This window comes from Chelonus insularis, unplaced genomic scaffold (genome assembly GCF_013357705.1).
Source record: "Chelonus insularis isolate UGA/USDA-ARS -01 unplaced genomic scaffold, ASM1335770v1 contig_397_pilon, whole genome shotgun sequence".
Lineage (NCBI taxonomy): Eukaryota > Metazoa > Arthropoda > Insecta > Hymenoptera > Braconidae > Chelonus > Chelonus insularis.
In genome coordinates this window covers 891,530-917,759 of record NW_023276552.1, presented here as the reverse complement: position 1 = coordinate 917,759, position 26,230 = coordinate 891,530, and the positions used below count along the sequence as shown (strand labels likewise).

At 33.6% G+C, this 26,230-nt stretch overlaps 5 protein-coding genes across 15 annotated transcripts in view; 4 read left to right on the top strand and 1 right to left on the bottom strand.

Annotated features, from left to right (window-relative positions):
- The first annotated feature begins 865 nt into the window (after window positions 1–865).
- On the top strand, window positions 866–3,091 carry CCT3 (chaperonin containing TCP1 subunit 3). Its single transcript, XM_035084725.1, has 3 exons — window positions 866–1,071; window positions 1,173–1,234; window positions 1,387–3,091. Exons 1-3 carry the CDS (start codon window positions 1,038–1,040, stop codon window positions 2,935–2,937), a joined length of 1,647 nt encoding a protein of 548 aa, XP_034940616.1. The 5' UTR covers window positions 866–1,037; the 3' UTR covers window positions 2,938–3,091.
- Window positions 3,092–3,647: 556 nt separating this feature from the next.
- Window positions 3,648–11,404, top strand: LOC118067792 (death-associated protein kinase 1-like). Of its 3 annotated transcripts, none has more exons than XM_035084742.1 (18): window positions 3,648–4,097; window positions 4,380–4,458; window positions 4,587–4,699; window positions 4,880–5,040; window positions 5,117–5,237; window positions 5,415–5,715; window positions 5,802–5,850; window positions 6,161–6,277; window positions 6,356–6,628; window positions 6,892–7,074; window positions 7,186–7,300; window positions 7,385–7,576; window positions 7,648–7,889; window positions 8,670–8,759; window positions 8,980–9,144; window positions 9,212–9,430; window positions 9,499–10,292; window positions 10,412–11,404. In XM_035084742.1, exons 2-18 carry the CDS (start codon window positions 4,400–4,402, stop codon window positions 10,572–10,574), a joined length of 3,357 nt encoding a protein of 1,118 aa, XP_034940633.1. In that variant the 5' UTR covers window positions 3,648–4,097; window positions 4,380–4,399; the 3' UTR covers window positions 10,575–11,404. The 3 variants fall into 3 exon arrangements, with proteins under 3 accessions (XP_034940633.1, XP_034940632.1, XP_034940634.1); XM_035084741.1 differs by having other exon boundaries at window positions 3,648–4,089; window positions 10,412–11,398; XM_035084743.1 differs by lacking the exon at window positions 8,670–8,759 and having other exon boundaries at window positions 3,648–4,089; window positions 10,412–11,392.
- A 560-nt stretch (window positions 11,405–11,964) lies between these two features.
- Window positions 11,965–14,266, top strand: LOC118067686 (tropomyosin-2-like). 2 transcript variants are annotated; one of them, XM_035084564.1, is made up of 8 exons: window positions 11,965–12,138; window positions 12,210–12,322; window positions 12,454–12,770; window positions 12,859–12,992; window positions 13,067–13,255; window positions 13,336–13,411; window positions 13,496–13,628; window positions 13,706–14,266. In XM_035084564.1, the coding sequence occupies exons 3-8, from the start codon at window positions 12,531–12,533 to the stop codon at window positions 13,786–13,788; spliced, it is 855 nt and encodes a 284-aa protein (XP_034940455.1). In that variant the 5' UTR covers window positions 11,965–12,138; window positions 12,210–12,322; window positions 12,454–12,530; the 3' UTR covers window positions 13,789–14,266. The 2 variants fall into 2 exon arrangements, with proteins under 2 accessions (XP_034940455.1, XP_034940454.1); XM_035084563.1 differs by lacking the exon at window positions 12,210–12,322.
- A 318-nt stretch (window positions 14,267–14,584) lies between these two features.
- On the top strand, window positions 14,585–16,129 carry LOC118067687 (tropomyosin-2-like). The gene is made up of 4 exons (XM_035084565.1): window positions 14,585–14,989; window positions 15,054–15,376; window positions 15,707–15,915; window positions 15,995–16,129. The coding sequence occupies exons 1-4, from the start codon at window positions 14,750–14,752 to the stop codon at window positions 16,075–16,077; spliced, it is 855 nt and encodes a 284-aa protein (XP_034940456.1). The 5' UTR covers window positions 14,585–14,749; the 3' UTR covers window positions 16,078–16,129.
- A 4-nt stretch (window positions 16,130–16,133) lies between these two features.
- Window positions 16,134–26,230, bottom strand: part of Dscam2 (Down syndrome cell adhesion molecule 2) — a 58,667-nt gene continuing 48,570 nt past the window's right edge. The window contains exons 11-26 of one of the 8 annotated variants that reach the window (XM_035084557.1): window positions 25,631–25,930; window positions 23,283–23,402; window positions 23,044–23,217; window positions 22,823–22,973; window positions 22,596–22,744; window positions 22,090–22,522; window positions 21,833–22,011; window positions 21,184–21,492; window positions 20,995–21,112; window positions 20,459–20,910; window positions 19,443–20,018; window positions 19,087–19,380; window positions 18,683–18,894; window positions 18,438–18,588; window positions 18,081–18,183; window positions 16,134–17,891 (exon numbers count right to left, since the gene is read on the bottom strand). In XM_035084557.1, coding sequence (XP_034940448.1) covers window positions 17,657–17,891; window positions 18,081–18,183; window positions 18,438–18,588; window positions 18,683–18,894; window positions 19,087–19,380; window positions 19,443–20,018; window positions 20,459–20,910; window positions 20,995–21,112; window positions 21,184–21,492; window positions 21,833–22,011; window positions 22,090–22,522; window positions 22,596–22,744; window positions 22,823–22,973; window positions 23,044–23,217; window positions 23,283–23,402; window positions 25,631–25,930 — 3,956 coding nt within the window. In that variant the 3' untranslated portion in view covers window positions 16,134–17,656. Of the gene's footprint in view, window positions 17,907–18,080; window positions 18,184–18,437; window positions 18,589–18,682; window positions 18,895–19,086; window positions 19,381–19,442; window positions 20,019–20,458; window positions 20,911–20,994; window positions 21,113–21,183; window positions 21,493–21,832; window positions 22,012–22,089; window positions 22,523–22,595; window positions 22,745–22,822; window positions 22,974–23,043; window positions 23,218–23,282; window positions 23,403–24,673; window positions 25,931–26,230 lie in introns of those variants that run through there. The other 7 variants (XM_035084559.1, XM_035084556.1, XM_035084555.1 and 4 more) reach the window with 7 other exon arrangements.

Sequence of the window (26,230 nt, the reverse complement as noted above, 5' to 3'; positions counted from 1 at the left end):
TAATCCTATGTTCGTATGTTAAATGGATCCTGTAACAGGAGTACGCACCGAGCAGATGGAGGTAATAATAATTTTTTTTTTCAAATTTATGAGCTAACAAATTATCATGTTGACATTCCCTTCGAATTCTGATAACGATATTGGAGTCAGCTAAAGATACTCATATGAATAGTCTTATTCGATGAATCCTCAGTACATAGGATTGTAATAATGAATTAATCAATTCAATAATTTTAATGATTCATAAATTAATGAAAATTGTCATTTATCTTGATTAAAATGTACAACACAATTATATTTACAGTTTACTTTCACCCGTTTGACCGGTTATACACAAGAAAACAATAGAAGTAACTAACAAAAAAATTCCTAGGGTCCCTATAAATAAATGAATTTCGCCTCATCTAGGGTACAAATTACAGGAAAATTATCGACATCTTAAAAAACATATTTCTAGTTGTTTGATTGCAATAAAATTTGGCATGCATATTCTCTTAAATAAATCAATATTTTTGAGCAAAAAAAATTTTAGAAAAAACGATTATTTATAAAAAAAAAAAGATAAAAAAGTGAATTTTTGAAATTGTAGATTCTTTGGGTTTTTTTGTAATAGTTTGATTATTTAAAAAATTAGTTTCAAGAATATATATTTATTTTTATCATCTAATCATTTTAAATAGGTTTTTTTTAAAAAATAAAATTTTATGTCGGTAATTTTGACCGCCAAATTTTTCGAAAATTATACTAATGGCGACATCTTTAGAATGTTTATGAAGGTTTTTAGCAAAAAATTATCGATTAGTGCCACCTACCGAATTCGTGTCATACTAATTATAAAAAATTATTGGTTGAGCCGCTTTACTCCCAAGTCGTTTATTCTTCGATTTTTCTCTCTGAATTTGTAATTCACTGACCCAAGTTCGGCTTAGTGATCACATTTATTACTTTTATAGTAATTTCTACTTCAAAGATAGTATTAATCGTGTAATATTAATTGCATTCTTATTTTTACACTCTAATTAAATAAAAAACAAAAGATGATGGGACCAGGTGCTCCATTATTATTTCTAAGTAAGTTTTTACAATATTCGTTTATGAATGTCAATTGTTTTATACTAAATAACTTTCAAACCTCAAAAACAACATGATGTCTACACGTCTAATTATTGCAGGTCAAAATACAAAACGTCAATCTGGACGAAAAGTACAGAAAGAGAATATTGAAGCAGGAAAGGTTAGTAACCTAGAAATTTTAATATAATTTGTCATGCCCTTATAAGGCTCTATACCGGTGATACTCTCACGAGTCCCACGTGCAAAGAAAAACTATAAAAAATTTATTTTCCATGATTAATATATGTAAATTAACAAATTGCTAATTTTTAGGCCATTGCTGATGTCATACGAACATGTTTGGGACCTCAAGCTATGTTGAAAATGTTAATGGACCCGACTGGGGGTATCGTAATGACTAATGATGGAAATGCTATCCTTCGTGAGATTACAGTTCAACACCCTGCTGGAAAATCTATGATTGAAATCGCTAGAACTCAGGATGAAGAAGTCGGAGATGGAACTACTTCAGTTATTGTCCTTGCTGGAGAAATATTAGCAACTGCTGAACCATTTTTGGAACAAGGAATGCATCCCACTGTCATCATTAGAGCTTATCGACAAGCCTTAGAGGATATGATTGAAATCCTCCAAGATAAAGTCAGTGTAGCTCTCGATCCAACTGACAAAAACAAACTTGTAGAAGTTGTAAAATCTTGTGTTGGCACTAAATTCATCGGTCGCTGGTCTGATTTAGCTTGTCAGATTGCTTTAGATGCTGTCCACACTGTTTTACTTGAAGAAAATGGACGTCGTGAGATTGATATTAAACGTTATGCTAAAGTAGAAAAAATCCCCGGAGGCAGTATTGAAGACAGTCATGTTTTAAAAGGAGTTATGTTGAATAAAGATATAACTCATCCCAAAATGAAGCGTTGTATCAAGAATCCAAGAATCATTCTTCTTGATTGCAATCTCGAGTATAAAAAAGGAGAATCCCAGACGAATGTTGAAATCATGAAGGAAACTGATTTCACTCGTGTTTTACAGCTGGAAGAAGAGCATATTAAAAAAGTTTGTGAAGATATTATTGCTGTAAAACCTGACGTCGTAATTACTGAAAAAGGTGTTGCTGATTTAGCTTCTCATTTCTTGATGAAAGCTGGTATTTCAGCTATTCGTCGAGTTCGTAAATCTGATAACAATAGAATTGCTAGAGCTTGTGGAGCAACAATCGTCAATCGTACTGAGGAACTCCGTGACGAAGATGTTGGTACTGGAGCTGGACTTTTTGAAATCAAGAAACTTGGTGATGAATACTTTTGCTACATTACTGAATGTAAAGACCCAAAGGCTTGCACGATTGTTCTTAGAGGAGCCAGTAAAGATGTTTTGAGTGAAACAGAGAGAAATCTTCAAGATGCTCTTCACGTTGCTCGTAATCTTCTATTGGAGCCAAAACTAGTTCCAGGAGGTGGTGCCGTTGAAATGGCAGTCTCACAGCTTCTAGGAGAGAAAGCAGCTGGAATTGCAGGTGTTGAGCAATGGCCTTATAAAGCAGTATCACAAGCTTTGGACATTATTCCTAAAACGCTTGCACAGAATTGTGGTGCTAATATTATCCGTACATTGACGGCTCTTAGAGCTAAACATGCAACTGGAGGAAACACTTGGGGAATTGACGGAGAAACTGGTGAACTGGTTGACATGAAAGTGCGTGGCATTTGGGAACCTTTAAGTGTTAAAATGCAAACGTATAAAACAGCTATTGAAACAGCTATTCTACTGTTGAGAATCGATGATATTGTCTCTGGAACTAAGAAGAAAGGTGATCACTTCCAAAGCTCACAGGCACAACCTACAGAAGAATCAATGAAAGAGTAATTTAATAAAACTCAATTTCTTTCATGCATTATTTCAATACTTGAAAAATTTTGTTTCATGTATAATTTCTTATTAACAAATGGCTTCATGTTCACACGATAGCTTTGTATTCTCATTGAGACATTTTTAAAAAATAATAAAATAATTAACAAAATTTATTGAATTTATTCATGACCTAGAGAACACCTGGCTAATTGATGAGATATAATTAATTATATTTTAAGAAAGAGTTTAAAAAAATAATGAATCAGAATGATGTTTTTATTGATAATTTAAACATAAACATAATTTTTCTATTTCTTTATTATCTTATAGGATTTTTTATTTACAAAATGGCTTAATATTCACACGATGTCTCGATGCCCTCATCGACTTGATACATTTTTACATAATAATAAAACAATTGATAAAAATTTATTAGATCTATTTATGTTACTTAGGCAAATGTTGTTACAACAAATTCTCCTTTTTCTTCCTGTCTATTGTATGCTAAACTTGATGACTAGTCTACGATGACTCTATGCAAACGTTCATCAATGAAAGGGCTGGGCTTTTTAGAATAGTTATGTTGAAATTAAATAGTTTGATTTAATTGCTAAGTGAAAGGAAAATAATTTTCAGTAGAGCTTACTGCTTCCCACGCATAAATTTATGAGGAAACTTGTTTCTATGGGAAGACGTATCAGTTGAGGATTGTCGTGAGTTGAGGTCGTTTTTATGCTCTTGAAAAATGTTATTATATTTGTATTTCTAACGTTTCATTTTTTTTAATAGTATAATCATACCAAAGTACCGTAAAAATAACCCGTAAGTTAGTAATTAATTCTAGTACAAGGGAAAAAGAGTCAAATTATCAGGTAGCATCAAAAGTAGTGTCACGCATATTGATTGTGTGCAGTGTATGTGAGCACCTAAAGATGTGTGTGTATTTGTTGTTCGTTCGATCTGAGATGGCGTAAATGTGTGAGGTTATAACAGTGGCAGAACGCAACAGAACATAAAAACGACCGGCGTGATAAAGACCGACAAATGCCACAATATTCATAATTGTTTTTTAAGTTCATTTTGGAAGACACTTGATATTAAAAAATATTCAGCATGTGCAGGAGATGATGCCGGGTACATCGCGTCCATTGGCAACTTCCAACGGTGGTACGTAGGTTAATAATTTGAAACTTTTATGTTCGCTTGACGATAATATTCTTTGACGTTGACAGATGTTCGTTATAATGTAGTATCTTATACAATCGATCAAAATTTATGTTATTTTTCATCGGAATGACCAGTATTTTTAGGAAAATATCATAAGTTGTAGGTTAAAGGTTCCGATTAATTGTACAACATAAACAATTTTCAATCAAAGGATAATATTCATGCATTTTTAAGTGTTTTGTGACCATGTTGTTCAAAATTGTTTTTAACGTTTTTTTTTATCATTCTAGGCCCTGATTGGGACACTTTAATGGAGGTTCATCATGAACCTATCGAAAAAAACTACGAGCTACTTGAGGAAATTGGCAAGTGAGTAAATTTATTTATAAGCTCAACCTTTCTGTCTTTAAATCAGAGCAAATAATTGAAGTTCCAATAGTATCAGTCATGTTATTTGGTTGAAGAAATGAAAAATTTTTATATTTTTAATGTTTTAGGGGACAATTTGCTGTAGTTAAAAAATGTGTGGAATTAAAGACAGGTGCTGTTTACGCAGCAAAGATAATGAGGAAGCGGCGCGTTGCCAGAGGTGTTGCTGCAGCTGATATCGGTGTGTATAAAGTCACAGTGTATCAGAAAGTTCCATTAAAATATAATCGATTACTGTCAGCAAATAATATTTATAATTAAGATCTTAATAGATTGATCAGTTATGAAATAAAACGGATACTGAATAGAAAAAGCTCATCATAAATTTATCAGATTATTTATTTATAATATTATTTTCTAGCCCGTGAGGCAGGACTTCTAGCACAACTTAGACATCCAAACATAGTTTCATTGCACAAAGTAATAGATACAGGGAAAACGGTAGTCTTATTGTTGGAATTGATAACCGATGGAGAATTATTCCATTGGACACCTTCTAGTGAAGTTGAAGCTGCTCATGTTGTGAGTAAAGAGTTCAGTTTATGCTATCTCATGGATACTTTGAAAAATCAATAATTAATTAAGTTTTTTATTGCAGGTTAGACAAGTATTATTGGCTTTAAGTCATTTACATTCCCATCAAGTTGCTCATCTGGATATTAAACCAGAAAATATTCTTCTTTCATCACCACCACCTATGCCTAATATTAAACTTATAGGTAAACATGCTAACCAAATTAATCTTAATTAGAGAAAAGTAATTGATTATTATAGTTGAATAAAATGTAGTTTGAATGACTAAAACATTTGGTTTAACTAATTGCTGTATTAATTCATGAAGGATTGCTACAACTGATTATGCGGAGAAAGCCAATTAAGATTGTTTTCTTTGATAGATTTAGGATTATCTCATCGCTTGGTGCCTGGTTCAGAACTTCGTGCATTGTTTGGTACTCCGGAATTTGTTGCTCCAGAAATAGTGAATTACGAGCCATTGAGTTTAGGAACGGATTTGTGGGCTGTGGGAGTACTTACTTATATACTGTTAAGTGGAGCATCTCCATTCCTTGGAGAAGACAAGCAAGAAACCTATGCAAATGTGGCGGCGTGCCAATATCAGTTCGATGATGAATTTTTTGGCAACGTCAGTGAAATTGCCAAAGACTTTATACGTTCTTTATTGGTCAAAGATCCAAAGTAAGATATTAACTGGATATAATGGAGTGTTATCAAATTTTTTATTGCTCATAAAACATATTTATTCATCCAATTTTCTTTTTCAGAGAGCGAGGAAGTGCGGAATCGTGCCTTAAACATCCCTGGATTCTCACGGTGTGTTCATGAATCCAATGGTTTTATTTATTGATTTTAATATGTGATTGTTGTATATTTTTGATCGTTTTTTATGTTTATTTGCGATAAAAAAAAATTTGAGCGACTTAATTGTTGCGTTTGCAACGTTAACAATTATTCAGTTACTTAGGATTATTTACCAGTTTTATTTTATTATGTAATATACACGAATAAGATAATATTACAATTATTTTTTTGATTTTTTACCTATCATGATAGACTATTACCTCAAAAGTTTTTATTTTATTCGGTACTCATTTATTTAAATAAATATTTTTTTATTATTTAGGACTCTGAAACATCTCAGGATCTAAGTAATGCTATGATAAGTGCTGTGAAACGTGGTTGTATCCAGGCTGTATCGCAATTATTACGTCAAGGAGCACCTTTGGATATAAAAGATTCAGTATGTTTCGATAGTTTTCTTGTTTCGCTATGGAAAATCAATTGCAAGAAACTTACATGCAATATTTTTATATTCTAGAAACAAGATACTCTCCTACACATTTCATGCGCCACAGGTAATGAGGCGATGACATCGCTTTTGATTGAGAACGGGATAGAATTAGATGCAGCTAATGAGAAGGGACTTACACCATTACACGTAGCTGCACGGAATGGACACATTGATATCGTTAGACTTTTGTGTTTATCCGGTTGTGATGTAGATAAAACATATCGAGGAATTCGTGCGGATATTACTGCTATTAAATATGGCCATTTAGAGATCGCTAACTTATTAGATAAATTGAGAAATGTAAGTTATGATCAACACAACTATGTTACACGAAATATATAAATTAATCCACTCTCACATACTAAAATGCTGATTAAGTAGAGAATTAATATTAATCTTGATACCAAGTATGTTTATCATTCGAAGAAAATAATTTTCATGGGAAAATTCTTTGTGGGTTAATTAAATTTAATTCGTATAACTAACTTCATTAGTATATAAAAATGTAGTTGATATTTTTATTTATACATTATTCATGATGTTTTTTTTTAATTTTTCTAAAGACGGTACAGCGAGAAAATTACATCAAACAATTACAACCAACTCACAAAGCAATTGATCGTCTTCATATTCGCTTTTTGGGCCATTGTGGGACTGGAAAATCATCTTTAATCAATTCTTTGAAAGCTGGCATTTTCAGTTTTGGATTTTTTAGACGATCTAAAAGTCAAAATTATTCTACCAAGGTATATATATATAAATTCAACAAAGTTATTAGATACTGTTTTTGTTACCATGTTTATCTAGAAAATATTTCTTTGGAAAATAGAATCTCATAGAGAATAATGTTTTTCTAGAGAGAACCAAGCATAGAACTAGACGTAACAAGTAAACATGGTTCACTTAGTTTCGAATATAGTGATAGTGAATACGAGGGAACAATTGGAGTAGAATGGAGCAGAGGAAATGTGGGTAAGTACATTAAATTCAGTTTTTTTTTAATGATAAACCAATAAAAACAAGTTACTTTAAACAACATTAATTCATTACACGAAGGTGGTGAATGTGTTTTCTGGGAATTATGCGGTCGAGAGGATTTCCTTACGGCTTATCATCATGTCCTTACATTTCAATTGCCTACGGTGCATCTGATAACAATAAGTCTCCGAGAACCACTAACTGTACAACTTCAGCAAGCTCGGTTTTGGTTACGCTTTATTATGGATAGAATTCCACCTAATAATATTGGTAACTAATGTTAATTTAAAAAAGATATTGAATCTGGAGAATTGAAAATATAAATGAAAAATTGTATCTAGGATTTGCTGGGAAGTTTACAGACATAAAAGTGATATTGATCGGGACATATGCTCCTGAACCACAGACACCAAATTCAAATGGAACGAATTTTTTGGCACCTTTAATACCATTTTTACAAGAATTTAAACCAATACTTGGAGATGAACCTATTATGATAGCCTTAGATGCTACAAATTCATCAAATCCAGGAGTGAAACTTTTACGTTCTTATTTAACAAACATTCGTGCAGAATTTCTCGAGGTAAATGACTAATTCAATTAGGATTCATTTAAATAGATCCCCACGGTAACAGAATTACTTCTCTATGTACATTAATTACTTCACTCTATTTAAAATTTCTTACTAACGATGACTTTCGATAATTTCTCGAAGACATATTAAAGTATGCTAAAGATCGCACGATATCATAGCATGATAAGACGCTCACAAATGACGAATCGGGGTCTCTCTTTATAAGTAATCTTCTTTAAATAATAAATTTAGTAATTTATTTCATTGGTTTAATCCTTTGACTAAATGCTTGTCAAATACATTTACGATAACTATAAATATTCAACAGACAGGCTCTAGCGGAAAAGACTATGAAAATTTATGAATTATGCAGATTATTTAGATGCTTTTAATTTATATGAAAATATGTTAATTTGATTTAGAAAAAAAGATGTGAGAGAATAATTTCAATGTATATTTTCTCATGGATATTACAAGCTTAAATTTTTTATAAATTTTCATGGATTACTTTTGCTAGGAGTAAACCAGCATGTATTATATACTCTTGCTCAACAATAATCAGTGTTGATGCAGCATGTTCCACATTAAAAAAACCGTGTATAAAGTAACTTAATAAGTAACTAATATCATATCATCAACATTAACAACTGAATAAGTTCACTGGAGAAAGATATATCTCAAGTCGAACTCAAAAACAACAGCCAAAACGTCATTAAGACTTGTTTGGCTGTCCATTCTTTTATCACTGATCCTTAACAGCAGCCTTAATGCATGCAACGCATGATATAGGATGGAGTGGAAGCCGCAGAAAGTTTCCTACGCCGTGACAAATCGCACGCAGCGGCTACGTACGCGCCAGTGGCGAATCATGATAAACAGGTCGATCCATTTATCATTTTTTTCATTATTAATAATCAATATTTACAAAATTTTACATGCTTATCTGCACATTTTTCCACATAAAATATAAATATACATGCACTACCTCGTAATTTATTCTAAAAGCGAGGATTCAGCTTTTGTAAATGCATATTGGATGTTATATGTTAAGTCATTTTAATTCTTTACTTGATTCTTATCATATTTATTTACATTTTAGGGTGCTTTAGTTTGGACTGGTCTTGCAGAGGCCTGGAAAAATTATACTCAAACTCTAGAAGACTCCCCTGTTATGTTTACTTGGAATGAATTGCTAGTTGAAGTTAGGAAAATCAATCCACTTGTGTCATTGGAACATTGCAAACTTTTAGCACAACAACTTCAGGTATTTCATTGGATTCATCATTGATCGGATTATTTGTCACCGATGACTCATATGAATAATCTTTCAGGCTTTAGGTGAATGCGTCATCCTACGCGATGAATTAATTGTCTTAAATCCTGAATGGCTATGGAGAGATGTTATAGGTTGGCAATTGAGTGCTGAGCAAAGAGGTCGGCTTGGAGGTCGTACCACTGGTGTTTATACCTTGGAAGACTTTCAAGCACGATGTCCTTGCCCAGCTAATCAAGCTTTACAAGTTCTTCAAATGACAAATTTTTGTATTCCGGTAAATACACTATTCTTTTATTCATTCACTATACAATTTTCTTTGCACAAAAAAAATTATTATTATAGTGTGAGGTTGATGACGATGAAGTTGAGTATGAAATCCCTTGTTTAAATCTTGTGGAGCGTCTTCGAGGACTTTGGGAACCATGGACATCAACTTCAAGTTTACCACATGCTGGATTACGTTTATTTCCTGCCGAAGCTCCTTTATATCACTTGATGCCTCTTTTTCCACATTTACAAGCTCAGCTTAGAAAAATAACCCAGACTTGGGATCCTAGAGATTCGGATTTATATCAGTGGTGGCGTGGATCCAAATTATGTGTCGGTCCTTGTGAAAGTATTATAACTTTAGAAGAAGAAGATCAAGGATACATCGAAATAAGAGTACGAGGTCCTCGTGGTTCTGGATCTCAATGTTTTGCACTACTTGGTGTAATTTTTGATGCTCTTGACTGTACTATTGATATTGTTGCACCTGCATTACTTCTTGAACGCCATTGGTTAAGTCCTAGTCAACTTCGAGACTATGATGAAGTTTTACATTCTTATGAACCAGCACCAATTCTTTCGGCATTAATGGAAAAAGGATTTGAAGAAGTAAGGTTTAAGAATCCCTTTAATGGCCGACAAGAAAGTGTCTGGGAAATTGTAGGATGTGGTACTACTTTTATGGATAATTGTATTCCTGGTGCCAGACAACCTGTCAAGTATATCAGACCTGCAATTCAACGAAGATTAGCTCAAATGCTTGATCCTCCAGATCCACATGGTAAAGATTGGTGCTTGTTAGCTGTGAGACTTGGTTTAGGTGATCGTGTTGCTAATTTAGATAGCAATGTGGATAGTCCTACTTTAAGGTGAGTGATAAATATTTATGTATATTTTATAATCCGGGATTTGTTAGCTTTACAATACTGACAGCAAGTTTATCTATGAATATTTGAATGATTAATAAATTCTTGGACTTTGCAAACAGATTATTGGCATGTGCGGGCACTGGATGTACTGTTGGATCTCTTGTAAAACAACTTAGAGCCCTTGGCAGAGACGATGCCGTCCACTTGTTGCTTTCCTATACTCCTGTATTTGTATTATCCATGTCAATTGATTCAGAAACTGGGTCAAATTTATCGAGATGACGATGCTGTGAACATCGACGCTGGATAAACACATTTTAATTTATCCAGCACATATTTGCTTACTATACTGTAAGATATGAATAATCAAATGTTTATTTATTATGAAAATAACATAATACTGTCGTAAAACAGGGTTACCGAATTATGATAATCAATTTTATTCATTTGAAAATTAACTAATTGATCAAATGTATTTAATATTGCATTTTCATAATCAACTTACTGTTAAATTTTTCTAAAGACTTTAATAATATTTCGCAATTATTGACAATTATATTTACGTTAAAATTATTATTATATATTTTTATTAGAAATTAAAATTTGGTACTTTCAAATTTAAGTACTTAAAAATAGTAGGAAATGTTTGTAATGTTATAGAAATTTTTGCTTTATTGACATTAAGCATATTCAAAATATACTTAATTAGTGAACTTGAATCGTGGCTTGAATAGCATTGATACTGTCTTTTTTAAAATTGTCTATCTTTTTATAAAGCAGATCTTTCTGACAGAAATCCAAAGACTGCATCAATTCATTATTTATATTACTACATTAAGATGCATAAAATTTTTTAGGTATGTATTTTCAAATAACGAGCGTTAAACAAAATATGAAGTATGTATTACTTAAAAAATGTGTCATATTACGGCTTGTAACTTATTCAAATTAGCACGCACAGAATTGACATTAGAATCATTGAAATCTCCAATTTGATTTTGGCCATTAGTATTAAGATTTTAGATAAATTATTTTTTTTTTACTATTATTTAAGAATTTATTAATTATTAATATTTTATGTATTCTTTAATCAATATCTATTTAATTTTTCATATTAAGTTTATGATCAATTGTTTCTAAATAAGTGTTTACATAAAAAAAAATTGCTAGTATTCTATTTCTTATGCTTTAACTGCAATGAACAATGAATTGTATAAAATAAAAAATTAAATAAAAAATTTGGAACTTATCTCTTCTTTATTATTATAAACCCTGAAGTATAATTAGTGAAGTATTAAGTGTAGTTTAATAGTTAAGTTGGAAGAGCAGAAATGTTCTAGGCCGAGAGCAAGAATTTATGACAAGTTCTCATTGTTTAATTCCAAACATTTTGGACGAATATCTTAGGAATTCAACGAACGTTAAGAGGATTTTCTTGTGACTTAAAATTCAAGTGATGTAACTTAATTAGTTTAGTTGAAAGGATAAAATTGTTTTAATTAAAGATGAACAATAATAATTACCTTTCACATGAAGCAGATTTGTTTATACTGATTACTGTGATGAGTAGTTACGTTGGTGTACAAGCATCGAAATTCTTTTAGTCCAAAAATAGCAAGGGGAGGTGGAGGAGATCGCATTTCGGCCACTCAGTATACTGATGGGGGTTGACCAGTGAAGAGCCAAGTGGAAAGCGGGACGACAGCCAAAGCCTGCTAAGCAATTATAGAATTGGATTCGATTAAAGTTTTTCAGGAGGTCTGCTTCAACGTTTAGTTTTATTTTGGCGCAGCATCCGAGGGTATCCAGTTGTGAATTCGCATCACGGATCATCTTCTCCACAAAAGTGAGTGTCATTTTTTCTAATGTGTCAAGTTTGATTACCTATTCTACAAGATTAAATTTTCTTTTATCAAGTGATGACTTTGGTGTCCAGGCCGATAGTTTTGTTTGAATGATTTGTCATCATTGATGTTGAAGAAATGGACATTCAGTGATACTAGATGCTTTATTTTCGTCATATCAATTAGGTCGGTAGTGTGTCCTAATCTTCGCACAACGTATTAGCGTCGATTTATCAAAACATGAATCAATTATTCACTTAAACGTTTAATCATTCTAATTCAATTATCAGCAATTTATTATTATATTTTGTTTGCAGATCAGGAGATTAAATTTTAGGACAATCGTCCTTCGTAGTATTAATCACGGAATAGTAACACCAAACACCGTGTCACCATGGAGGCGATCAAGAAAAAAATCGCAGCCTTGAAGATGGAGATGGATGCTGCGAATGAAAAAGTGGAGGCTAATGAAACGAAAGCTAAACAGGAAAATTTTCGTGCTGATTTATTGAATGATGAAGTACGTGATTTGGGAAAAAAACTTATTGCAATGGAGAAGGATTATGAAGACTCCAAAGTAAATCTTGAGCAATCATCAGCTGCTCTAGAGCAATGTGAAAAAGCGTATACAAAGGTAACATGAATATTCATTGAGAATAAGAGTTTTGAAATGTAGATCAAAGTCAAAAAATAATTGCGTGATAAATCACTTGAATATTTAGGCCGAACAAGATCGATCTATTTTGACAAAGAGAGTTCAGGAAATTGAGTTGAGTTTGGCTAAAAAAGAAGAATTACGTCAGCAGGCAGCACTCAAACTACTTCGTGCTACAGAACTTGGTGATGATGCTCAGCGGTAATTAATAAAATCCATTTAATTGCAATTTTCTTGCAATGGTAGCAAATGTTTCATTAATTTGTGAATTACAGAATGTGTAATGTGTTAGAAGATCGAAATCGACAAGTTCAGGAACATATTAATAAGATATCAGAAGAATTGAAGGAAGCAAGAATGCTTGCTGAAGCTGCTGATGCTAAATCTGAAGAAATTGCTGATAAATTATCTCTTGTTGAAGAAGAACTTGAAGCAGCTGAAGAACGTGTAAAAAATAGTGAAGCGTTAGTATAGTTATTTTGTTTATTTTATTTTAATTTTTTTATTCGACTAAACCTCTTTTTGAACTTTTTTCATGGTACAGAAAAATTATAGAACGAGAGGATGAATTATTTATTGTTCAAAACATTTTTAAATCATTGGAAGTATCTGAGAAAAAGGTAACATCACTTTAAACAATTTCATTTCATATAAATTAATTTTATTTATTTAAAAAATTTATCACAATCAATTTCATTTGACAGGCGAATCAAAGAGTAGCAGATTCAAAGGTTCAAGTAAAAGAATTAAAAGCTGCTCTCAAGGCAGCAGAAAAGCGTGCAATTAATGCTGAAAAACAAGTTAAATTATTGCAAAAAGAAGTGGACCAAAAAGAAGGTAGTCTTCTACTACAATTAAAAATATATTAAAATTTTTTATAAAATCTACTTACTTCTGATCTTGATGATTTTCAGATGAGCTTAGAGAAGAAAAAGAAAAATGCAAAGAAATCATTGATGATATGGATCTTACATTCGCTGAGATGACAGGATACTAGGATAGAGAGGGAAATGAAGAAAAACCATCAACAAATCAAAATCAAAGAATTTTTATTTTCTACCATGTGCTACTTGTATTCGCTTAAGACTAAAAAAAAGTGGCTTGAGCTTTATTTTAGTCGTGGCCCTTTGGCTTCAATCAAGCGCTAGCTATCTAATGCAGAATACTTCAATCCTGGCCTTTTACTATTTAAAAATAACCTGCCATGTAGCGTGTGACTTGTGCGAATCGATTAAGACGTTTTGATTATCAAATGCACAATCATGCTTACGCAAAATGCTAAATTGCTTAGCAAAATATTTTTATTTCCATTCGCTTGCTTGCTTATTGCTCGGAAAACGACCCAACGTTCATCAGAATTCATATATTTATTTTCAGAATTGCCGATCAAATTCATCTAATCATCGAAATTACTGTCGACTTCTAAAGGTGTATATGAAAATTACTGAGTTTTCAATAAATGGCCTCGCTAAAAATTGAGCCTTATTATTTATTTATTTTTTTATATGAACTCCTATTCTAACGTTTATTGTGAAGCATGATCCAGTTTAATATTTACATTTTTATTGGGATAATTTAACAACATAGTTAAATAATTGTTAAGTAATAAGCAATTGTCTTTTGATGGCTGTGATAGAATAAAGAAGAAGTGCCTCGAAGAATCTAGTTCTCTTGCGTTTGAAGGAATCTCTTTGAGTCTAACTAAAGAATCGAATGACTTTTTCTTTTTACATTGTTCCCGGCCTATAAAACATAGTTCTCGTCAGTCACTGAGTACAGTACTTCGTGAACATTAGATTTCGAAGGTTCGTCAACAGTTTTTTCTTCTAAAAAACCTATTGAAATTGTGCTTCCATTAAACAATAAAATATATTTTTTTTAAAAATAATTCGTTATTACGGTGACTTATTTTATTCCGTGATTTTTTCTGAGTCGAATTGTACTGTGCTTTGGAGAATATGAATGCAATTAAAAAGAGATTACAGGCTTTAAAAATTGAAAAAGATCTTGCTATAGACAGAGCGGATGTTTGTGACCAACAAGCAAGGGAAGCAAATAAACGTGAAGAAATGTTGAAAGATGAAGTGTGTGTACTTGCTAAAAAATTGGAGCAAATGAAGTATGACTTAAAATTAAGTCGGGAAAATTTAAAAAAATCAAACATGAGTCTTGATGAGAAGGAGAAATTTTTATTAATGGTTCGTAAGTATTATTTCTGATTAATTTTAAACTTTCCATCTTTAAATTATCAAATTACTGCAGACACAGTCGGAGCTGGCTATTCTTAATAGAAAAATGCAGCAAAGTTTAGAAAACCTAGAAAAAACTGAAGAACGTCGACTTGCAGCACAGGTAAAACTATCACAAGCATCAGAAACTGCTGATGATGCAAAGAGGATCTGTAAAGTTTTGGAAAATAGACGAAGACTTGATGAAGAAAGGATGGACCAGTTAATGACTCAATTAAAAGAAGCAAGATTGATAGCTGAAGATGCAGACTCTAAATCTGATGAAATTTCACGGAAATTAGCATTTGTTGAAGATGAACTTGAAGCTGCTGAGGACAGAGTCAAATCTAGTGAAGCGTAAGATTATAATCAGCTTTACTAATTTTTTCCTTACAAGTTTCTTTATTAACATTTTTATAACATAGTTATGAAGTTCATTTTCAAATCATTATAAATTGATTTAATAATATAAAATACCACTCTATAAGTCATTTCAAATGGATTTAATTTATTCTATGCATATAAAAGCCTTTTGATAGACAAATAGGCATGGTAAAAATGAACTTTATGACTTTTTTATTGAAGATAAAATAAAATACAAAGAAGATTTATGGATAAGAGAATTCTTTATCAAAAAAATTTACATAGAAACTAAGAATAATTCCATCAAAAATAAACTAATTCTAGAAAAATTGCCGAACGAGAGGATGAACTCTTTATTGTCGGAAACATTTTGAAATCTCTTGAAGTCTCTGAAGGAAAGGCAAATCAACGAGTTGAAGGATTTAAATTACAACTTAAGGATTTGAAAGTAAAATTGTATGAAGTGGAAAGACGTGCTGTTGTTGCTGAAAAAATGATGAAAGCTTTGCAGAAAGATTTAGATTCACGTGAAGGTAACGTAACAATTATTAATTTAAATTTATAATAAATAAAATAATATTATTAATGATGACAATGATTTTATGTTTACAGATAGACTATTCAAAGAAAAAGAAAAATGTCGATACATTTGTGATGATTTGGATTCAACATTTGCTGAACTTACTGGCTATTAGTTATTGGACTTTTTTAATTTTATTCTTTGGTTTTATTAATAACAAAAAAATTATTCACCTTTATAATACAATTGAATACATTAAAAAATTCAAATAAAATTATAATATTAAAAAGTCTTCGAAATATGATCTTACACGATATCAATTTATTTAATCGACTCTATGATCGATATAATATTTTAAAACAATGTTCATTATACACAATATAATAGTCAACTCCAAAAGTACTCCACATTTTGTGGTCTCAATACATACAAAAAAAATTCTCTCAACAAGCATTCTCCATTTTTACTTCTGATTTTCTTTATTATTGTACAATTTAATTAATTTTATATTATCATTCATTTGATTAGTAGCCCCTTCATGTTTCATAAATAAAATTCACAGTCTCTCACTTAAACATATGTTATAAGTTTGACTTAATTTTTTTGAGAGAAAATTGTGATATCAACTAGACATAGAAAAAAGATTGTAAGAGCGCGCGATAAGAAAAAAATGTACAAAAACATTTTAAAAACAATTTTTAAATTTACTTTGATTGACGATATTTTTTATATCTCGTATATACATTTTTTTTTAGTCACGCGTACATACATAGATATTTGTAAGAATTAATATTCTCCATCTATTATTCCACTCTTATGCATTTTATTAATTTTTAATTTATCTAACATGGATTAACTTGTGATAAATTTACAACGGATTAATCAGCCGCCGCCGGCCTTGTCCTTCGCGCGCTTTTAAAAGTCTTATAATTATAACGGACTTAAATTAATCAACGTTTATATTCGTACGTATTATAAACTTTACAATGAAACAGAGCAACATTGTGAGTTCGTCGTGTATTTAATGCACAACGAAAAATGCCTATCAGAATCACTTTCGTTCCATTTTACATCTCCTACTACATATTTATTTTTTTTACAATTTTTTTGTTCTCATTTTCCTTTGGATAAATTCAGATTTTCAGTTAATAAATCAATTAATTCATCAATAAACCTAATGATACTAATAGATAGGTGCATTGACTAAAAAGCTGCACCAATCCGTACGAATATTTGGAATAAGTCTTTGGTCTCGGATGGGTCGTCCGCTTGAGACATTACCTCAAGCGGTCTGAGCAAATTGTCATTTGGCACACATCAATTATACCATGTATACATCATTTAATGAATCATTAATCATAATTAATTGTTTGTTTATGTAATTACAGCCATTCTTTCATTTATTCTTGCATCTCGTCGTGGGTATATAAGTTAAATGAATGAGTATAAATTTCGATGATTTAATTTAACGACTGTATCGATAAAGAAAGTCGTACTTTACTTTGTTTTTGGCAGTGAAAACGTAGGAAAGTTGACCTGACAGATCCAAAAAATATACAAAGGAAGACTTGGATCATAATCTTGGCAGCTTGAAGTCAACTAGTGAATGGTCGACATGTTCAGTCTATCACCAGTCTCCAAAAATGCTTGGAGAAAATATTTTAATAAAATTGTCTACCACGACGAGTGCTCAACATTCCATAAAAGTGCCATAGACTGTTGACTAGCAGACATCAGAGAGGATTCAAGGTAATTTAGACGGCAATTGAGTAGTCCGAAGAAGGATTATTCTGAGTACTCGGCCTGGACCATAGCGAGCTTCTCAATCCAAGTTTAGGCTTCTTCAGTGAATCAATATCACACTCAGCTTCACTCAGCTCCGGTCGATCACTCCTATCTCCACTTCCGGGTACATTTCCTTGACTACTGACGAACGCTGTCTCAGCCACTGACATGCTCGGCGGAAGCAGCATCCGCAGAGAACTCCTGCTGGGAACGTGCCATCTTAGGAGACAGCCGAATTGTTTATATTTAGAATTTATAATTATTAATTAAGTATTGAAGTTGATAGTGAATTGCGTTTTTCTGTGCTCACTGCACTCCACGATGCTATTTTCTTTGAAAATATAATTTATGATATTTGTTAATTTATTTTCTAAACTTTTTTTATTTACTTACCTGGACCGTCCCCGTCTTGGTAAAGATTTCTGCTCGCACATGGGAGAGATATCCGACGAAGTGCTCGACGTACCGTGGTAGATGAAGTCCGAAACTGCTCGAACTCAAACGTTACATTATTAGAATGTATCTTTAAAATCATGAGAATTATCATGTTTATTTAATCCAATGGAGAAAATGAAAATGAGATTTAATAAAAAATTTGTTTATCATTTTTTTATAAAGCTTAAAATTTTCCACGTCTGTTTTTATACTTTGGATAAAACATCAAAAGAAATTTTTTTCATTTAAGCCAAATTTTTCTTTCTATCTTCAAAGGATTAAATGTCATGATAAAAACAACATAAAAATACATACTGTGCTTGAGCTTGCCGGCATCCAGTTGATTGGAGGACTCTGTCCTGGATCGCGTCAGCTGATCCGGATCTGATTCGCTCTCGTCGCTGTCGTCTCCGGGAGTATGCTGCTTCCTCTGTTGACGTCGTCGCGATGACACACTCTTCATACTCTAATTTAAAACCCGGGGATAAAGCAAAATGTTTAAAATGATTTATATTGCGTGTTTAGGAAAAAATCCTTTCATAAATGAGGTCATTTTTTACCGTCGCCGGAGGTGGTGGACTCGCGCACCCTTCCGTCATCGCGTGCTCGTGATACATGAAGCTGTGAAGAAGAGTGTTGTTGGGATGGAGTCCTGCCGCTGAAGCTTCCGCCGCGGCGCCCAGACCTCCCAACCCTCCCAACCCTGCCAGGCTTCCCCCGCCCCCCTCCGAAAGCTGGAACGTAGCGTACGGCGAGATGTCCTCCGCTGTCTCTGTAACCCACCAGAGGCATTGCCTACCTTTCAAATCACGTCAGAATGAATTTGTCATTTTAAAAGCTCTAGTAGACTTCTTATTCACTCATTGTGATGCTATGCACGTCAAATAAATTGTTTTAAAATTATCTGGTGTTATGAAATAATGGTATTTTAAATATTGATTTCTTTTTTGTAACGAAGGTTCACCTGGAATCTTGTCCGGCCCGCCGGCGTTGGCAGCCTGCTGAAGAGCGACCTTGTGAATAGTCGCGTAATACCGTTCTCTCTGAGTCTCGGCGTTCTGCTGATTCTCTTGGGTCTCCTTCATCGGCCGCTGCTGCCGGTCCCCCAATTGTCGAGTTTTCCATCTCACCACAATAATCGCACAGACTGCCACTAATGCAAATGTAGCGATTATCATAGGCAACATCACCCGCACATCTGCATAAAATGGAAGAGCTGCAGAGATTCCACGTTCAGATAGTTCAGGGGGTGGTGGCTCTGCAAGAGAAATTAACAAAATTGCCATTTGCATCAACTACAACATCGTAAATTTAAATTACCTCCGTCTTTTGTCAATGTGACGAAGCTAAACTCGGCCTGATTATTTCCAGCAACATTGTAAGCTTCCACTTTTAACTGGTATGCAGTACTGGGTTGTAAATTTGTCACGATAAACCTTCTCTGCATTTGAACGTTATTGGATACGAGTGTCCAGTGAAATTCATTGATCGGACGGTATTGGATTACGAAATAAGTAATTGGACATCCATTATCAGGCCAAGTGTGAAGCCGTAGAGCAAGACTTGTCGAATTTGGTGATAGAAATGCTACAGCAGGAGGAATTCCTGGGGCTTGTCCTTGCGTTCGTACTGATAGAACTGGAGACGGTGGACTACTGCCTATTTTATTGTGAGACGTTAGGTATAGATGATACATGTTTCCACAGAGAAGACCTTTTAGTTCATGATTAGTTTCCCTTCGAGGTAATTGAAGCTCATCAAGACTACCATGAGTAGTCCGATAATGTAAAGTATATCCAGTTAAAGGTGAACCACCATTGTAGCCAGGTTTCCAGTGTAGAAGAACACTACTCGACGTGGAGCTTGTAACATAGAGAACTGGAGCATTTGGTGGTACTTGAAAAACAAAAACATTTTATTATTGATAAATGAAAAATCTGCATTTCTTGAATAATTCATTCCACCCCATTCTAATTTATAGAACCGAAGCAAAAATTTTTACAATATACATTACTATTTTTCGCCATAGGCGTTTTTTGTTTTTGTTAATAAATCAAATATATTTCAACAATAGCTCAGGTCAGTGTTTATATTTTTCTTATTTGAATGCTTCTAGAGGGAGGTAAAAAATTGAGTGAAATAAAATAAATAGCTAATAATTCGCTTAGTGAATAAGCTAATGAAAATAATGCTGATAAATAATTCATTCGTTTGAAATTAATCCACACGAGTAATTTCCATTGAATTTAATTGCACAGAAGAATGAGATCGTAAATGAGAAATCAGTGTTGTTAGTCTCTAGACATGATTAAAAACCTAATGAATTTGTAAATTACCTTGAACTGTAAGACTGTAATGAAGTCGATCACTTCCCAAAGCATTCTCTACTTGACAAGTATAATTTCCACCGTCTTGTGTCTGGATATTTGATATAACAAGTTCACCCGTTTGTAATATTTGAATATTACGAGCAGAATCAGTGTTTATCTCTTCTAAAAGGCCTTTAAACCACTGTCGAGTCGGATCACCAACTGCATGGCAGGCCATCGTTACTGTGCCTCTCCATGGTCTCACTAGGTGTCCACCAAAGGATGTTATTTTAGCAGCCACATGATTTTTTGGCATCTCTGCGGCTACTGCTGAACTTTGTCCTTCTCCCACTCGAGTGCTGGCTGTGACCCAAAACTGATACTCCACTCTTTGCTGAAGACCTGTCACCTCAAAGAAAGTGTTGGTAGGCGGTAAAACTCTTTTTCCATGGTTCAATTCCTCCCGGCCATCCATTATTCTGAATAGTTTAAAGAATAGATACATTAAAACTTCTTATTTTTCAAGTTAACTTTAAAAGTTGGAAAATTAAAATACCAATTACCTTGAATAGAGATTGTATTTTGTAATTTCACCGTTGGGTTCTAAAGGAGGAAGCCAAGAGATAAAAAGTGCTTGAGGCGAGCTTACAACGACTTTTATGTCCGCTGGACTTCCTGGAACTGTGAAAATCAATTTTATTTCAATTTAAACTATGTAATCGAGTGAACGTGAAGTTTGTTTTTCAATTTACCATCCTCTGTTGTACGGCAATACTGTATTCTTGAAGGTACACCATCACCAACTCTCGTATACGCTAGAACCTGGATACTATAGTTGGTATATTTTCTCAAACCAACTAACGTCGTAGTCATACTTCCAGTCTTTCGAACTTCCATCTCATCGATGCCAAGCCATGAGTCGACCAATACTGGCTCATAATTTACTTTATATCCCTGGATATTGCCATTCATATAAGCAGCTGGCGGCGCTTTCCACGAAATTTGTAATGATTGAGATGACATTGGAGTGCAACGAATATCCTCCGGTGGTTTGCTGGGTACTGATAAAATTTTGGCAATTTCGATAAAAATATCACTAACATAAATTTAAAAGTTTTCTAATAAAATTATAATTTTATACATAGGTTAAAGCTACAAAAAATGATTAACGTCAAAAAGTTATTAAATATTTGAAGTTATAATAAATTAGTTTAAAAATAAAATTTTATTTTTCTATTTTAATGTATTGCATGCAAAATTGTCTGTAACTAGTCGTTATTCTCAATCTTTTACTACATCCTAGAATAATATAGAGATTCAGTAGACTGATAGAAAGAAAAATAATAATGTCGTTACGGGAAGAAATCTTATTTGTCCAAGGAAATACGATTGAAACTGTACCATCCTCTAATGTTTGTGTATGCAGTGGCTCAGACAGCGGCCCGGAACCGACTTGATTATAAGCTTGAACAACGATTGTATATCTTGTATAAGGTCTTAATCCTGTTAGACGTAGTTCTCCAGCTCCATCCTCACCATCTCCAACTACAGAGGTGAAATTGTAAGATGGGTTTCCTCCACTAAAACAAGTAACAGATACTTGAATTGAATTCAGATGAATTTATTTGATAGCGAATCATTGATTAATTCTTTCCAACCTAGACTCTCTGAATCCAACATTGAATCCTTGTATTTCTCCGTGACGAAGTTCTGGCAAAGGCGGAGACCAGGAAACTATTATTTCCGTTGGGGAAATAGGCCTTGCTGCAATATTAATTGGTGGTCCAGCTGGTCTTTGTGGTTCAGTTCTGACTACTAATTCAGCTGAAGGAGAAGAACGGCCAGCAGAACCTTCAGCAATAACTCGAATTGTATATCTAGTTGCTGGTTTCAAATCATCTATTAATGCTGCATAAGGAAGAGGTGGTCCGGTAAGTTCTTGCTGTTGCCACATGCCCCCATCACCTTCCTTGTACTGTAGAATATACTTGGAAACTTCGCTAGTGTCCTGAGCTTTATGCTGCCACTTGACGTTGATACTTCGAGGAGCGATCATCGCAGTTTCTAAACCATGAGGTGGCTGAGGCGGTTCTACGAGCGTATATTGAAGAGTAGAGTAGAAAGTTTAGTTACTCTCAGGTGTTGGTTACGACGTATAACAAACCTTGAACAAGGAGTTGAACCAACTGTTGATCTTTTCCATAGAGATTACTGGCTTGGCAAAAGTACGCTCCACTATCTGAAGCTTCGGTTGAGGAAATTTGCAGCTGTCCTTCAACTCCATCAGGAGTAACGTCTGTTTTTGTAGTAACTCTTTAGAAAAAAAAAAATAAGTCAATAAATTTTCTTCAGTTATTTTTATTCTTCTGGACAGTAGTTTCAAATGATTACCTATAATTTGTAGCAGGATTTAATTCAATTTTTCCACCTTTCATCCAGGTTATTGTGATAGGTTTGTCCCCATGTACTTCACAGTGGAGCGTGGCAGTGTCTCCTTTCTTGACAGTCACAAGTCTCGATGGAGCAGCGAAGTAAGGAGAAGCTTTGAAATTAAATGAAATAAGTTTTGACATCTTTTGAAATTAATATACGATAAATTTAGTTTTACTTACAATTAACTCTGAGTTGAACTACCTTTCCAATACCAGTACCTATTCCATTGCTTGCTTGACAAAGATAATAACCTTCTCTGTCTTCTTTTACATGCTGAAGAACTAGAGTTCCATTACTTAACAATTTTGTGTAAGAACTTTCACGTAATTCTTCGTAGTCTCCAGTTTTCGAACCTGAATAGAATAATCAGTCACCAATTAGGATTAATTATTTGGATGAAATTAAAGATATAAATTACCAGTTCCTTTCTTCCAGACAATGACTGGCGTTGGAACACCTTGAGCTTGACAATGAAGGGCAACATGTCGATTTCGTTCAACACTCGCATCCATTGGCTCGACAACCCAATGTGGTGGTACTAAAAACCAGAGATCGACCGTATTTTAGCTTTATCCATCGTGGGTGATCCAACCAGAAAAAGTAAGTACTTGTCGTAAAAACGTCATCGTACTTTCGAACGAACGAATGACTGACGTTATCCAGAAGCGATATTAGAACGTGAAAATTTTTTATCCCGACAACGACGTCATCCATTGGATGGTGTCGTTAATAAATCTTTAACATTCCAATTAGTGATAAATTGATTTTAAAAAAATATTTTCAAAATTAATCAACTATTTAATTGATAAAAAAAAGATTGGTTTATCTTAATTTACAGCCAAATCATGGGTTTAAAGTCCGATTTAGTGTTGGTGGAATTAGATTAGGTGTAAGGAATGATGAGTGAAGAGGTTGAAATTGGATGAACATGGTAGATTGAGTTGCAATCGAATCTCACCTGGGACGTGTGACAAAGAAAATGTTTTATTTCCCTTGGGAACAACAAAGTTCATCCTCACTATGTTTTAGATGTCAATATATGTAGTGCAAGCTCGATGAACTACGTCTAAAATGACAATATATGTATTGCAAGTTCGTTGAACCAATTTGATCAAAATTCTTTTTCTTATCTGTCCCAAGTGAATTCAAGCGCAATCTCTGTAAGGTTTTTTTCCAGGCTCAGGGTTCTACTTTTACGGTAGTGATAAAAACGCTGCACAAGCGAAATACTGTGAGTAGGATATCCAACGTTTTACGAAACGGCAATGCGTCACGTTCAAGACGCAGGTGTGTAAAATATAATAGATAAATTACTTTTTCAAGTTACTTGGCGTGAACGAGCCGAATACTCGCGTGAGGCATCAAAGACAAAGGATTCAGAGAGTATAAGGATTATAAGGTGTTGGCGGGTCATACCCGCGGCTACAAAAAGCCTGAAGGGATTACCGAGAAAAGCCGAAAAAATGATTTTACTCGCTTCTAACGTCTAGTCCGATATACACGAATAATCAAAATTAAGATAAGTATACGTACTACTAGCCTACATTACTTGATGGTTGAGCAAAGCGCGGACAAAGCTAGTGTGAGTGTTCATCATTCACAATATATTATACGTTAACTCAGATAATAAAAGATAATTAGACAATTACATGTCATTACTCATTACCAAAAAAAAGCTCTAGCGCGTATTTGTCCGCGCCTTTTACAGGATATGTAAGATCAAAAACATAAAGATGAAGATAAAGATTAATAGAATAATAATAAAATGCAAGATGTAAAAAAGACATGCATATAAAATCTACAGTGAATTGAATATAATTAAAAAAACATGCAAAAAACAGCTTCGTCTTCCAGTGTCCGGGTGTAGCCAGCGCAAGGGTTGAAGTCAATCATCAGCAATTAGGAGTTGTAAAATTCATGCGCTATTTACAGTTGCTAAAGAGTTAAGTTAATTCATCTAGAGTTAGTGTAATGAAATTTCATGCTAAAAAATGGTCATCAGACACACGCACACCAGGTAAAATTGTTTATTTTATCCACTTTTTGGACAATTAAATCATGAAATTGAGGAAGGTGCAACTGTTACCTTTATTATTTGGTCAAGTCAAGCAAACCTCGGGGATCCACGAGATACCGACGCATTCCCAGAGAGCCAAAGCAACGTAAATGTAATACACACTGTGTTATGGGGAGCAGGAAGTTAATGGAGAATTAAAGGAGAGATTAAAGGATATTGAGGATTCACTATTCATAATTGAGAACGATTGTTGAATTTATGGACAGACTAATGATGATATAGAATTCTAGCTAGCCTTCGAGAGTTCATTGTCTATGCATTTTAATTAATTCAATCTGTTCATTCTCATATGGATCAATAGAATCATGAGTGAACTCTGTAGCTGGCAAGAATCTTGTAGTGGATGAGTGTTTCAAAGAACAATAGTGTATCAACGATGATGGGAGAATCGAGAGAGATTAAATCAAGTTAAGTAGCTGGATGGATTGATGTGAAGGGTGAGATATGGTTGAGAGGATTGATCCCGTGTCCGATGTCTGTTTTCTGTGAACCCTCGAACGAGTCAATATGCAATTTTTCTTGATACAAAGTTAACTTGATACTCGACACAAAAGATAGATTGTGATGGCAAGTAGTTAAACGAATTTATTGATCAAGACTCTCAAGGGTTCGATGATGGTGTGAGGTATTGATGGTATAGGATTTTTTTTTTTTTTGTTTTTTAGGAAAAGGGTCGCCGATTTAGTTACCTTTTACCTGGAGCTTGGCCGTGTACCTGACCTCGGCGGCGGGGTTCGCGGCGACGCAGGTATAGTCGCCAGAATGCTCGGCAGCGAGGTTTGATAAACTCAGAAGACTGGAGAAGGAGTCTATCGGGGAGATGCTAGTGTCGGACAAGGCTTTTGGAGATAATTGAAAAGGACTGTGACCATCTTTAAGCCAGGATATAGTGAGGGGTTCATCACCCGCCCGAACCCCGCACACCGTCCGGGTCCGCATCCCCTCAGAAAGTCCCTCTTGGAAGTTAAATGGCTCAATTATAGGGGGTACTGGAAAAGGTCAAGAGAGAAGAAAGAACCATACGTGAGAGTGAGAAAAAGATGATTGCAAAAACGCAACAAACTTCGTACCAGGTACGTTTAAAATATACATATGTTATAAATATAATTATATATATATATATTTAAGTGTATATAATATATATATGTATTATTATAAAATTTTATATATTTACTTTTTTTCAAGTAAATATATATGAGATCGTTGTTTTATCATCTATTATGGTACATGTATAATATATAAATCCAATATTTAGGTTTATGCAATATGAGACAGTAGTAGTAGTACGT